This window comes from Labeo rohita, chromosome 3, assembly GCF_022985175.1.
Source record: "Labeo rohita strain BAU-BD-2019 chromosome 3, IGBB_LRoh.1.0, whole genome shotgun sequence".
NCBI classification, from domain to species: Eukaryota; Metazoa; Chordata; class Actinopteri; order Cypriniformes; family Cyprinidae; genus Labeo; species Labeo rohita.
Window position 1 is genome coordinate 38,923,754 of NC_066871.1, and position 14,824 is coordinate 38,938,577.

At 35.5% G+C, this 14,824-nt stretch overlaps 1 protein-coding gene across 1 annotated transcript; it reads right to left on the minus strand.

Moving 5' to 3' along the window:
- Positions 1–5,677: 5,677 nt before the first annotated feature.
- Positions 5,678–12,083, minus strand: LOC127163418 (L-rhamnose-binding lectin CSL2). Its single transcript, XM_051106651.1, has 10 exons — positions 12,000–12,083; positions 8,246–8,297; positions 8,119–8,142; positions 7,953–8,018; positions 7,744–7,879; positions 7,522–7,631; positions 7,357–7,401; positions 6,924–7,044; positions 6,712–6,821; positions 5,678–6,360 (listed from the first exon to the last, which is right to left on the minus strand). Exons 2-9 carry the CDS (start codon positions 8,280–8,282, stop codon positions 6,716–6,718), a joined length of 645 nt encoding a protein of 214 aa, XP_050962608.1. The 5' UTR covers positions 8,283–8,297; positions 12,000–12,083; the 3' UTR covers positions 5,678–6,360; positions 6,712–6,715.
- Between the last annotated feature and the right edge of the window lie 2,741 nt (positions 12,084–14,824).

The window sequence follows — 14,824 nt, forward strand, 5'->3', positions numbered from 1 at the left end:
TTTCCAGAACATTCTCTTACACCGTTCCTGGCTGGTGGAATGATCTTCCCACCGCTATCCAGAATGCCAACTCCCTAACAACTTTCAAGTGACTGCTGAAAACCCATCTCTTTCGACACTACTTGGAAAAAAAAAAAAAAAAAAAAAAAACAAAGTGTGGGGGGGGCTGGGGGGGTTCGAGCAGAGCTCATTTGCATTTAAATCAGCCTCAACCAGAATTTAGATGATTTTTGCAGAGCTGATTTTGACAAGGTAAAAAGGGTGTTGTTTTATACAACTATTGAGAATTTTTAACCAAAGTATATTACAAACTTTTTATTAAGACCCTGAAGAATCATATCAACTTGTGGAAAATGGGCATCCGATGACCCCTTTAAGAAATCTAGTGGACTTTGAAAACAGACTGACAGGTAACAGAAGTCAGTAACACTTTAGAATAACGGTCCATTGTAATAGGAAGTAACAGGTAGTACTACATTAACACTGAGCTTAATACCACTAACTAATATGGAAGCAAGATGCACTAAGCAGTAAGTAATAGCATATTTAGGACTAAGGTAGTTCCTTACTAGGTATTCAGTAATTACCTAATAAAAATATCCTGATTAAGAACTACTTGCTAACTATGATCAGTTAATACAGAATAACCAATTAATTAGTAATCACAACAGTAACGTCTAAAAACGTATTAAGTTACTTGTGAAATTGATGTCGATACCTCACTAATAACTCAAGAGTTACCTTGTCATCCCCCAGGAACTACTAGTGATCTGTGTAACAGTCACAGAAGGGCCGCACAATTAAATGGACTTAAGTTTATGAATGCACACACACATACACACAGAAACTGTTTACTGACACAACTTTATTATGATTATGAATGGAAATGAAATACCTGTTGTCTTTATGTTGTCACATAGTTTTGGTGCCCAATTTGGGGTAAGTTCTGACAATGTGGACCATTACTGTGAAACAAGTTTACACAATTACTCAAGCATTACCTTGTCAGCCCAGTGATCTGGATTAATATTTTTTAAAATGAAAGACATGTTAACAAGTTAAACAACTTAACTGCTCACTAATACTCAAGCATTACTTTGTCAGCTAGTAGTGTATTAACCCCTAGTAGTACATTAACCCCTCACTAACTACCTTGTCAGTCCACTTGAGTATTGGTGACATATAAAGTTGTGTAACTGGTTAATGTCTTTTTCACTTGAAAATAATGGTCCAAATCACTAGTAGTTCATGTGGGCTGACAAGGTAATGCTTAAGTAATTTGTGAGAGGTTGACATTAATTTCACATGTGATTTATTAAATAATTTAATATATTTTATATCTGACATTTACTGTACAGCCATACATTTCTGAGGCCCTAGTGTTATTCTAACCTAACAGACATTGTAATCTGGAAGATGCTGTTTTGTGCTTAACACAATGCAGTCAATGTCTTTAATAGGGATGGAATTTTTTTTTTTTTTTCAAGAGACCATCACTGTTTATGTTCATATCATAAAGAGAAGTCTTTCCCAGGCTACTGTCACTATCTAGGTGATTGGAGTCAGAGACATATTGAACTGACACTGAATACAGCTCATAATAGTGAATTAATCCAGTCATGGGCTTGTCAGCATCTATTCATAATTATTTAAAATGAAATGAAAGGAATTATTATCATTATTATTATTATTATTATTATTATTCTGTGTTTAAGTCTGAACTAAACTACCTTTTGGTATGAGTATAGTAGTCACAATCGCAATCTGTAGCTAACTTATTTATGGGCATATTCATAAATTAGTCTCTGCAAAGAGCCCATTTAAGATGCAAGCTTCTGAAAAAGGCATTTTATGACCATGTTAAGAATAAACCATGTAATACAATAGTCCTCAAATGTTAGGAGAGATTACAATGTTTTAATGTTTTGGGGGGGAAAAATTTCTTCTGCTCACTAAATCTGCATTATTTAGAATACAGAGAAAATAGTAATATTGCAGAACATTACAATTTAAACAAATGTGTATTTTAATGTACAGTAAAATGTAATTTATTTCTGTGATCAAAGCTTTTCAGTAGAGCTGCACCATCCTGGATAAACTAAGAATCATGATTCTTTTGTCTCAAACAGAGATCACGATTCTCTCTTTAATATTCGTAATGTTAAAATTATGAATAAGTGGTTTGAATGAATGATTCAATGACTCACCTCTTGTTCAGAAAACGGCTTAGATGCTAACAAACTTTTTCGAAGACTCAACCACTTCTATGAAGAAAATATTCAACAGAGCTGTATCAAATGCAAGTGAGATGAGTGTCAAAATATATACTTCAGTATATACTCATATATACTTCACTTGTTACATTACTGGATAAATCAGCATTTTGAATGAATCTCTTCATTGAATGATTCAATGACAAATAGAAAGAGAAACAGTCACTTTTCGCCATCTAGTGGCAAAACAATGCAATGACACAAACATTGTTTGAAGCACCAATTAGTTTCAAAAGGGGTTTTGCTCTATTTTGATCACTACCATAGACATCAATGTTTATATCCGAACTATAAACTTTCATTCCAGTACTTCTGTGATAACATGAATGACTGTAAGACAGAAATAATATTGTGTAGTTGAACAGACTGTTTGTGAAGCTGTTTCTTACTGAAACAAGGTTTCAGTGAGAAAAAGCCCAGTCTTCAGTGTCACATGATCTTTCAGAAATAATTTTGGTACGCTGATTTGCAGCTCAAGAAACTATTAACATTAAAACAGATGAAAACTGTTTTTGCCTCTTAACATTTTTTTGTGGAAATGGTGAATCTTTTTCAGGATTCTTTGATGAATGGAAAGTTCAATTAACAGTGTTTATTAAATTTATTAAACTATTTATTAAACAGAAATATTTTTTCAACATTATAAGTGTCCTCACTGTTACTTCTGATAAATTTAATGCACCCTTGATTAACAAAAGTATTAATTACTCTCTCTCTCTCTCTTTTTTTAATCTTACCACAAAGGTTTGAATGGCATTGTTTCCAAAAACATGTTAAGCAGCAAAAACTGACAATAATCAGAAGTGTTTCTTGACCAGCAATTCAGCATATTAGAATGATTCCTGAAGGATCAAGTGACACTGAACACTGGAGTAATGATGCTGAAAAATCAGCTTTGATCACGGCAATAAGTTACATTTTAGCATATATTCACATAGAAAACAGTAATAATAAAAACATTTAAATTGTGATAATATGTTACAATATTTCTGTTTTTACTGTATTTTTCAAATAAATCTAGTAGTGATTAGCAGAAGAGACTTCTTTCAAAAATATAAAAAAATCATACCAACCTCAAACTTTTGAACAGTAGTGAATGTTTGAAGTTTTACTTACTGGTCATATGGTTCATTATGCCTTAGGGATGTTGTCTGACAAGAGGTCCACTCCAACTCGGCTGGACAATATTTAGTATGCAAAACTAGGTTTATTTAAAGGAATCAAGATAGAGCAAAAGTGAAATTCAGAAAAGAAAATTATGTTTTTAGCTTTGTGTCACTCATGTTTTGATGTTAAAACCTTCCTAAAATAACTGTAATATAACAGATGCATGGTGATATGAGCATATATGTTGTGAAAAAACATATGAAGTGATATAATGAGCTTTCTCGGCTTACCTATGTTTCTTGCTTCTCTGTCAGCAGCTCCCTTCTTAGAGCTTCTCTTCTGCTGTACAAATGTTATTTTGAAACCACAGAACAATTTTTATCAATATTTGTTTACCATGAAAGATCAAAACACGTTTGCACTAACGTTAGATTCATTTAATTTGCACTCCTTGTAAGTGAGGTCACCGATTAAAGGGGTTATCGGATGCCTCGGAAGTTGATATGATTCTTTAGGGTCTTAATGAAAAGTCTCTAATATACTTTGCTTAAGTTTTTACCTTGTCAAAATGAGCTCTGCAAAAATCATCTCATTCTAAGGGGTTGTTCCTTTAAATGCAAATGAGCTCTGTTCGCCCCGCCCCTCTCTTCTTTCTGTGGAATGACGATCTTGTTTACTTTAGCCGCATTTAGCCGCTAAACTTCGTAACTACCACGTTGTAAGGAAAGGCTCACTTCTGCTGTAAGTGAAGCTGGATCATGAATGATTCGCGCAAACATAGATGGATATATGTAGATCGGGAGGCACATTCCATTCACGAACAAACATAAATGTACTGCATGTTCAGCAGCTCAGATGTCAGGAGTAAATGATGACCACTATGTTCATTATTACATCCAGCAACACAACACCTCAATCGCTCAATCACTTAATCGGAGATATTCTTGTCTAACATCCCTGCTTCGGCATCAAAGCAAGGAAAGTTACTGGACTGTGACAGCTAGTCTAAGGTACGAGCTCATGTCAATCAACTATCGTGGGAGCGGCCTCTGTGGGTGTGACGACACACCGACAGGCATCTGAGAACGGCTCGATTTGAAAAAGGGGATATTATTTTTACAGAATAATTAAAAACCACTGCATTGATTTTTATCATTATAGGGTAGATTTGTACATACACTGCCAACACACATTAATGTTCAAACAACATGAAAAAGTGAACTTAGCATCTGATCACCCCTTTAACATTACAGCGCATATTTGAGGCAAAATAAAGTAGCCAACTTTAAATAAACTATTGACAAACTGTCTGCAAAACCTTTACAAAGCTATCAAAACCTCTTATCTATACATAAAGATGTGATTAAAAAACATAAACAAGACATATAAACAGCTGTTTTCTGAACAAGAAGTAATTGTTCAGAAAACGGCTTAGATGCTAACAAACTTTTTCGAAGACTCTAAACCACTTCTATGAAGAAAATATTCAACAGAGCCCTATCAAATGCAAGTGAGATAAGTGTCAAAAACAGTTGTGTGCATTATTTGTGTAATGTTAGTGACTTGCCTGAAGCAGTGAAAACAACCGTGAGAGACAGAGTTTCGCGGCTTGTGTCAGTTGGTGTTGCAGCCCCATTTCCATGGTAACTCCCTCCAAGCCAGTGTTTGAATGTGACTCCAATGATCAGTGCACCCGCCCAATAAAACAAAGTCATGCAGCATTTACATACATAAACATCTAGGCTAGAATTAGAGAACTACATATGTAAAGTCAAGTCACCGTTAGTTATATAGTGCGTTTTACAAGGCACATTGTGTCAAAGCAGCTTTACAGTACTAACAGGGAAATGATGTCTCAAAATAGTGTTTCGTTCATTATTAAATCGCGAATTTGAAACTCATTTTGTAGTTCTAATTCATTTAGGTGAAAAATGCCCCTCCTACGTGAGAGTGGGACAAAGTACATTATTAAGATTTTGTATTGTTTTTACAAAAGTATTTTTATTACTAAACTTTGCTTTTGTCAAATAACTAATAATTAATTAAGCTACATCTTCTGTAAGTTAGCCTACATAATTGTACTAGTAAGTGACATAAGTGACATTTATGATCCCATCAGAAAATATCAGTTTGTCCGGTAACAGGAGCAGAGTAGTCTAAAACCCAAACCCTGTTAACTGGAGGTCTTGTCTGCTACCCAAATTACCCAAAACACTATTTACAATCTTCTATCAGCCAAGAAGTTGACTGAGGGAAAAGCCAGTGAAATTGAAGAGCAGAATCAGAAGACAAAGTGATGATGATAAAAATGAGTAGAGTTTATTGAATAGTCTTAGTTGCGCATGTCTCAATGTCTGAAAAACACAAATCCAAGTAGTGTTAAACCAAACTGATTCACAATAACATCCCATAAACCTTGAGTTTCCATAAACATTCCCTCGTATCTTATTTATGAAAACAAACAGCCCTTGAAACCACACAGTCATAAGACTAAACAACAATGGAAAATTAAAAAAAAAAAATATATATATATATATATATATAGAGAGAGAGAGAGAGAGAGAGAGAGAGAGAGAAATGACTATAATGATTATTATAAATGATTATATGATTAAAATGGAATAATAAAATAATTAAATGATAAATGAATATAAATGAACAAAGAAAGAAGAAAGTAAAATACAATACAAATATATGGTTGGTCTCTTAAAGCAAAACAGAGTTTGTATTTGAGGATGCTCAGATCCTTCACCATGACATTTGATTGCTCAAAGACATCAGTGTGTGTGTGAAGGAGGGGAAACATTTCAAATGCAATATATTTGTATAAAGCTTTTTACAATAAACAGTTTTAAAGCAGATTTAAAGAAAAGAGTAACATAAATGGCAGTGCTAAAGAAAAGGCTGTGCTGTTTACATTACTGCTTCTGCTCTTCCAGGCTGTTTCCTCACTCATTGATGCAGCTCATGCTCTGTGATACTGAGACAGATATCATGTATTGTAGCATTTTAGTTTTCATTGAGATTTATGAGTCAAATGAACCAACTTTATAAAGGTGTTGAAAATCAGTCCAGAGAACCCTCAGAGAAAACAATGACTTGTCAAAACTGCTGTTTGTGTTGGTGTGTGTGTGTGTGTTTTTAAGATTTATTTTTGGCATTCGGGATCGACAAGCCGGGAACTCAGGATGCCCTAAGCGCAATGGCGCTACATGTTGGGCCACTGCCTATGGAACTATTGGCGCCTACCTGTTTGTGTTGAATGTAATCCCCACTACTCTAATTTATAAATAAAAAATAAATAAAGCTCAATGATTAATGTTTTACTCACAAACTTATACGCAGGAGTATGTCACTTCCAGGTACTTATGAACGCGGTAACACGGATCAGAGAACACCCAATTTGAAGCATCTAAATCACAAGACTTCTTTTCATTGCACCTTTAAAAGAAAAGAAAATTTTATTGCATTTTCATTTTTGTTAATTTTGCATTTTATGATTCTTAAGTGTTTCAGTCTAAATAGATTATGTTTCTGCTGCACCTGGAACGCATACTGGTGGTCTGAGTAAAGTAACACTCTGACATAGCTCTTCTATAAGGGCAGGTTACAAAATCCCGCCGTCCATAATTGGCGTGATGAATAGAAATAACATCACTATTGTCTGAAACAGAAAAACTGACGTTTGATGATGATAATTTCATGAGTGATGCCCAAGTATCACATGTAAAATATGTTTTACAAGAAAATACTTTTTTATGCGTCTTTACATTTCAAAAAATCAAAGGTGTTACATGCTGTTTCTGTGTAATTATTTGTAAAAAAAAAATTTATTCCTGAATAAAAAAGTATCACAGAATGTTTTATTGTCCTCGTTACACACAGTTTGGTTAATAACGAGAGTGACAACTTCTTTTCACAACTGAACTGACCCCTTAGGATCAAGCATAAAAAAGAACTTTGAGAAAATTCTTACCACAGGTAATGACACTTCGGGAGTCTTCACAAATTATGATTTGTTCTAGAATTATTTGGGTGGAAAATAGGAACAAGGGTAAGTAATATTAGCAAAAGGATTTACTAATATTGTTGCCTGATTGATTGTTGGTTGGAAATGATGTGTATCAATCCATTGACTTACTCAGTGGGCGACACTCATAAGACAAATTCAGGTATTTATAAGTCCAAGAACAAGGATCAGAGAAAACTGAGTTCACTGCAGAAAGAGTACAGCTTTTTCTTCCATTACACCTGATTCATGAACAGACAATGACAAGTACTTAAAAATTAAGACTCAAAAGGGATACAGATTTTCCTGCTCTTGCAATGTAATAAAATTTTCTCTGCAATCAGTTAATCCCACCTAACTGTCATCGTACGGAGGGATGTTTCTTGGAAGCAGTGAACATTTGAGAGCTCATTAGATGTTTTTCCTTCTGAGCATTTATTTGGATCAGTCCGTCCATAGTTAGCATCCAGGACATGTATGAATCCCAAGTCTTACACACGTAAAAAGACCATGAGAATCATTGCTAAGTTTAAATAAACTGTATGTTAGTCTGGATTACTCACCACAATTGAGGTACACAGATGTTCCTTCACAGACCAGTAAATGTTTTGCTTTATAATTTGCACATGCTGTTTAGGTGGGAAAATGTAGCAAAGTAAGTTGTCCTGTACTAAAAAAAGTGTGGCTTCTTTGGTTTTACTTGCATTGTACATTAATGGGACATCTTACCATGTTGACACAGCAACAGCAGCACTGTAAAATCAATCAGAAACAAACACTGTATTGAAAATATTGAATCTAACAAACTGAATAAACAAAAAAACAAAACAAAACAAAACAAAAAAACATTACTTACAAGTGACTGTGATCCCGCTTAGCTTTTGCACTATCATGGTAGACTTGTTTTCCTGTGAAACAATATGAAGTAAAAGCTTAAGCGCAAGTTCTGTCAGAAAGACTCTAATGCCACCACATACAGCAACAGACTCCGAAGTGGATCCGCCCTCAAGTCTGCGACTCCTGAAATCACGCCAGCAGCCACGTACACACTGCAGCTAAATTATGTTGTCAGTTCGCCTTTTACTTCTTAATCACATTCTGTACATGCATAATTCACTAAATTACGGGAGTGACAACCGCATTTACAGAAACTAGTTGTTAATGACGTATTTAAGGATCGGCGAGCCGAGACTGGAAAAAGGGACACTCGAAGCGCAAAGGCGTTCATGCTATCTTTAAAAACTGACGCGCTGCCCACAAGGCAAGTCTCCATTTTTAGGGCCCGAGCCCTAAAAGGGTGAAGGCCCTATTGATAGCCTAAGGATTATAAGAAGTATTATTCTTCTTATTATTATTTATTTATTTGGGCCAGAGCCCTCAAAGGGCAAAGGCCCTATTGATCCCCTAAGGATTATTATTATTAGGGCCCGAGCCCTAAAAGGGCGAAGGCCCTATTGATCCCCTAAGGATTATTAGGGCCCGAGCCCTGAAAGGCTCACATTGATTCTTTGTTATTAGGGCCCGAGCACCGGTGGTGCGAGGACCCTCTTGGAATTGCTCCGTTTATTATTAGGGCCCGAGCACCAATGGTGTGAGGACCCTATTGGAATTGCTCCGTTTATTAGGGCCCGAGCACCGCTGGTGCGAGGACCCTATTGGAATTGCTCCATTTATTATTATTATTAGGGCCCGAGCCCTAAAAGGGGGGAAGGCCCTATTGTTCCCCTAAGGATTATTATTTTTTTTTTATTAGCCCTATTGTTTTTCGAAGGATTATTCTTCTTTATTATTATTAGGGCCCGAATCCCTGAAAGGGCTATAGATTTCCTTAGGATTATTATTACTTATTATTATTACTATTTTTTTCTTAGGATTTTTTGTTATTAGGGCCCGAGCCCTGAAAGGGCCCGAGCCCTATTGTTTTTCGAAGGATTATTCTTCTTATTATTATTTTTCTTCAAGGTTTTGGGGGGGTTTTGGGGCCCTTAACATGCTCAAAAACTCTTGAAAATTGGCACACACCTTGGAATCTGCAGCCATTAGGGCCGGGCAGAGACTGGTGCATGGGCATGGCAAGGGGACTCTACAGCGCCCCCTGGAATTTGGAGGGTCATATAGCACACATACTTGCATGTACACATATGAAACTCAGTACACATATAGAACTCATCAAGTTGAACAACTTTTGCACTCTATGTCATTAGCTAATCCCAACAGGAAGTTGGTCAAAGTTATAGCGCCACCAACTTGCATCAGGAAGTGTGTCTCTTTTAAAAATGCTTTGATATCACATGGTTATTTTTACCCGATTTGCTTCAAACTTCATCAGAATAATGTCAAAACACGGCCGATGAGAATCTGTAAAGGGGTCGTTGATACATTAAATGCTGTTGTCATGGCAACGTGTCAAACTTTAACATTTGTTTCCTGTGTTTTTGGGGCACTTAATAAGGTTGGATTTTCATGAAATGCAAGACACACATCAGTATTAATGACAGTTAGACACTGGCAAAGGCTTAAATGGGTGTGGAGGAGGCGCTCTAAAGCGCCAACTTTTGTCAAAAGTTGGGGGGGTTATTTTTAGCTACAGACACCAAACTTGGTATGTATATTGGTCTCATCAAGCCGGACAACTTTCTAATTTACACCCATTAGCTGCGACCAACGGGAAGTCAGCTATTTTGATTTGAATGTGGATTTTTGTGTGGACAGTTCAAAACATTTTACATACATAGAACTAGTCATTCTGAGAAATAAATGCTTACTTCCATCGATATAAAATAGTCTACTAAAAATAGAAAATTAAAAAACTATTAAAAATCTGATCCTACTCTAACTCTCTCAATCTAACTCTATGTGTGTGTGTTAAGTGTGTGTAAGTGTGAGTGTTGACAGTAGGGGAGGGTGGCTGTCAGAGACAGAGACAGAGAGTGCATTTAAAGTGCATTATCCTAATTCTTAGGATAGTTATCCTAACTTTTTACATACGAAAAACAAGTCATTGTTAGGAAATATGTTTACCGTATTTTCAGAGAATGCAAAAACATTTAAAATATCACACATGTAAACTAGCAAATGAAGACTATTATACCAAGGATGAACACAAGATGACCTCATAGGATAAGGAATCTTTTTCAGCTCATTCTCAGTCTGTCAGAATGATTTAAAATAATTTTGCTTTTAACCCTTTCATTGCTGTAACACTTCAATCCAAACTGCCACAGGGTTACTGTCAACGCATGTGCCCGCTGGGCACCATTTTTCTAATGGCACCAGGGTTGCGGATGCGCTGGCGGCGAGGGCCCGCCCATCGCTGCTTGCAGCTATATTAATGTTTGTTTTTGTTGCCAAATTGGTTTGGAACAATTGTTAAATAAATAATTGCACAATTATGCCTACCTATCTGTTTGAATGACATTTTTTATCACTAAGGTAGCATTGATTTGAAGTTGGTTCAATTAAAAAAAAAAATAGCTTAGATGTAGTAAACTACTTTTACCATGTTGCTGTAGCTTAGCTTGCTACATTTCTCAGGGTAGTAGCTTTAGTGTAGTTAAGCTTAATTCAATGTAGAGTAACTGATAGCTTAGCTCACTACATTTTCTAAGTAGCTTGCCCAACACTGGTTAAAATGTATAGCTTCGACCCGTTGCAGTAGATACATGAAAGACTGAAGCTACATGAAAGTCTTTTGGAGCTTTTGGAGCAACATGACAGTGAATAATTAATGTCATTAATGTAATTAATGTCAAACTGTAAATTTTTGGGAAAACTTTCAATTTCAGTGTAGAGTTCATCATAATACAAAAATATTTTGACACTTAACATTTGCTTAGTCTATCCATCAATATAGTTGTATAACTTGAAGATGTTTGATCAGTTTTCCTTGACCTTATTAGAAATTGATTATCAGTGTTGTTTTGTTCAGTGGTACAGAAGTTTACTTATTTTCCCTGTTTTCTTTTTTCTTTTTTTTTGGCAAATCATTTCAGATAGACTGATGCTATAGTCTCAAGTACATAAAATATATAGGGCAATTATTATCTCTGTTTCATTCATTCAGGAGGAAGTCTGATTACGTAGAACTTTGATATTTTGCAGCGCTTCTCCTCAAAGTCATCAGTGACAGTAATGCAAGACCAGTTCATCACCAGCCCGTGAGAATCTCATGTCATCACTAAAACATTACTCAAGCTGTTCAAGTTAGTTTAACTCAGGTTTGAGGCAATGAGTTGTTACAAAGTTTTGAGTCACATGCTTGTATGTTTTAAAATTTTGAGTTATGTGTTTGCAATTACCAATGCAATGATGTATCACCACAATATTATTTCTTAATGTTTATAATCACAAGGAAGGCAATACAAGGTCTGCACAATGTCATTTTTGGCAACTAATTACAATTAATATAACAATTAATTCTCGGAATGTTTTAAATTGCATTATAAATAAGGATAGTTAATTCATTGTTAAAGTTATGATCCAAAATAACGAAACCAAAAAAACATGTCTATAAATCCTCTGTGATCACATCTGAATAGTCTGTTCAGCTCTAAACAGCACATTCACACTAACATCACCTGTTAATTGAAGTTGATTTAATGATTTGTTACCTGGAATCTCTGTGTGTCTTTGGGAAGTTCAGGTATTAAATCTTCTGGTAATGCAATTCTAAAGCTCACTGGAATTCTGTAGTGACATTTATACTGAGAAAAAAACTGACCTTTGCCCTCATGGACCAGACTCTGCTGGCACCCGAGATGAGATTTTAGATTGGTGCCCCCACTGACACATCGTAGCATTGTGAGCATAATGTCATTCATGTTTAGCTAAGATTTTTGGATTAAATGGTTAGTTCACCTATAAATGTGTCATGGTATGTGAGAGGAAAGGCGCAACATGAAGAGGAAGGGCAGGTACACATGTACACAACAGTGAGACCAGACAACAAACACTGAGACTGAGACAAAACGAAATTCTGTCATCATTTACTTGCCCTTATGTCATTCATAAATTTTGTATATGTATATACATATACACAATATGTCATTCATGTCATACATAATGATTAAAAATAGTCAATAACTTTCTTTGAGTTTAAAAAAGGGGTCAAAAACTTTCGCAGAAAACGTTGAAGCCTGTTCATTATCAGAATAAAATAGTCAACCAAACATATACATTAATTGTATATTAGTTTAATTAATTAATTAGTTTAATTAATTATTACATTAGATTAATTAAAATAGTGCGTACTGCGTAGTACAATCCGTGTCGTTCAGCCTGAGTTCGGGCTAAACACATATTTGCTCATGTGAGGATGTTTTTACGCGCGTTAAGTACAAAGCCTGGTTTACTAATAAATAATAGTTTAGCATTCAAATACATCGCGAATATGGACACATTTAATTGGATTCATGTTGAAAGAGAGGTAGGCTGCGTGAGAACAACGCATTTGCTTTCAGTTTCGCTTTAAATTAGCCTAATTCGTTTTGGCTTGTTTATTAACTTATATATTTAATTCTTGTTTTGTTCGGAAAACCGTATGAAATAGCATATATAGGCTAGGTATTGTGTTTATTGTTTGTACACACCAGTAGCCTCTCTATGATTTTATAATTTCATGCTATATAGACCTACCTCATTCCCCTCCACTGGGTGTATAATGAGTAGAAATAAACTACATTTTGGTATTTTATAATGCATAGTCATACTTCTGTGGATATATTGGTAAAAGTAACTCAAAAGTAGTGTAACGCATTACAATTCAGAGATAGTAATGTTGTGATGTAACCAATTACTTTTAAAAGACAGTAACTGGTAATATATAAAGTATTACATTTTGGAAGTAACTTGCCCAACCGCTGACCACTTGCCCTAAGCAGAATTGTATTGTTGTGTCCCTCCCTTAAATATTATGGAAGTAAAAAAACAAACAAACAAACAAACACCTTTTGAAAATAGAACTTTAGTTAAATATAAAAGTAAATAAACTGTACTTAAATGAAAAATGTTCAGAGCCCATTATTGTAATGTGAAGGCGCATCAAAATCTCTTCTCTCGCAGGTGTATTCTCTTCACACTCACACAAAACGGACGCGCTTTCTCTCGCTTACATGTGCGCGCTCAGAAACACAAATAAGCGCATATGACAACGGATGTAAATCAGTATTTACATAGCATAACAGTAGAAAATGTATGTCATTATCTCGCAAAATCACATCTACTGTCCTGCAACAGATATTGCCAGGAGGTCACTCTACCCAAGGATGTTGTTTTTCATGCTAAACCTGTTTAATATATTTTTTAAATACTTACTCACGGTTCGGTTTGTATCACGGTTTTAGAGTCACGGTTTCGGTACAGTTCGGTATGTGCTATGTTTATGGGAAAATTTTTTAAAAATTTTTAAAAAATTAAAAAGTAAAGAAATAAGAATAATCTAACTACAAGCAACAGCACGAATAATAATAGAGTAAAGCTACAAATAAAATAAACTGATTTTTCATTTTTTTTTTTTTTTAGTTTAACATTAGTTTTTAGGTATAGAAACTGACTAAAATGATCAAATGTAAAAAAGGATTGCATATTTTACAGTATAAATTGAAGCTTAATCTTTATTAAAGTTACAAAAGCTATTCAATCAAGAGCAGTGAGTGATTTCCTTGTTGTTCCCCATTAGTAATTATTAAGAAATTTAAGAGAATGCACTGCTCCAGTGCACTGATACTTAACGTTTAGCCGGCTATGTCTGCTAGGATACTTGACAAAACGGGAATTTTGACAAATATTTGTGTGAATTTGTCCATTCAAACACAATAAAAGAGCTTAGTATGTGCGCGTGTTCTGAGGCGCGGATTTGCGCGCTTCCGATGAGCGCACACACAGACCTCCTCACTTCTCACTGTGCACAAGTTTGCGTCTTATGGCTCTTATATGTTAAAACTGGCAAAGCTTAAATGAGTTTAGTTGAAATCAAGATAGCAATGTGTGCTGTTCAGGTCTCACCTGCACACGAGCGCTATCAGCACCGGCGAGATGACGGAATAAATGACTCGTATTCCAGCGTACGGCACTCGCATTGAACAAGAATGGTTTGTCCACGTTTTTTTATTTAATCGCTGTTGTTGTAACGTATTGGTAAACCAGAATGCGCATCCATCAACAGAAACACACATTAGCCGAACCCTGTTTGTTTTACGTGTTGTTATATAAAACATATTACTGGTGCGTTGTCAGATTAAAGTTGAACCGCGGTCCTGGTGCGCACCGAACCGTGGGAGTTGAACGGGATGGTTCGGCTTTTTACCGAGAACCGTTGCACCCCTAATATATCGGTCTATGTTCGCGTGAATCATTCGTGATCCAGCTTTACTTACAGCAGAAGTGAGTATAAGGGGGTTTTTTTATGAATCTTTGCGATTGCCTTTCCTTATAACGT

Coding starts and splice junctions, on each gene's coding strand:
- LOC127163418 (XM_051106651.1), bottom strand. CDS start 8,282: ATGATAGTGCAAAAGCTAAGCGGGATCACAGTCACTT. Junction 7,402..7,521: donor TTATGAGTGTCGCCCACTGA/GTAAGTCAATGG, acceptor AAATAATTCTAG/AACAAATCATAATTTGTGAA. Junction 6,822..6,923: donor ACCACCAGTATGCGTTCCAG/GTGCAGCAGAAA, acceptor TTTCTTTTAAAG/GTGCAATGAAAAGAAGTCTT.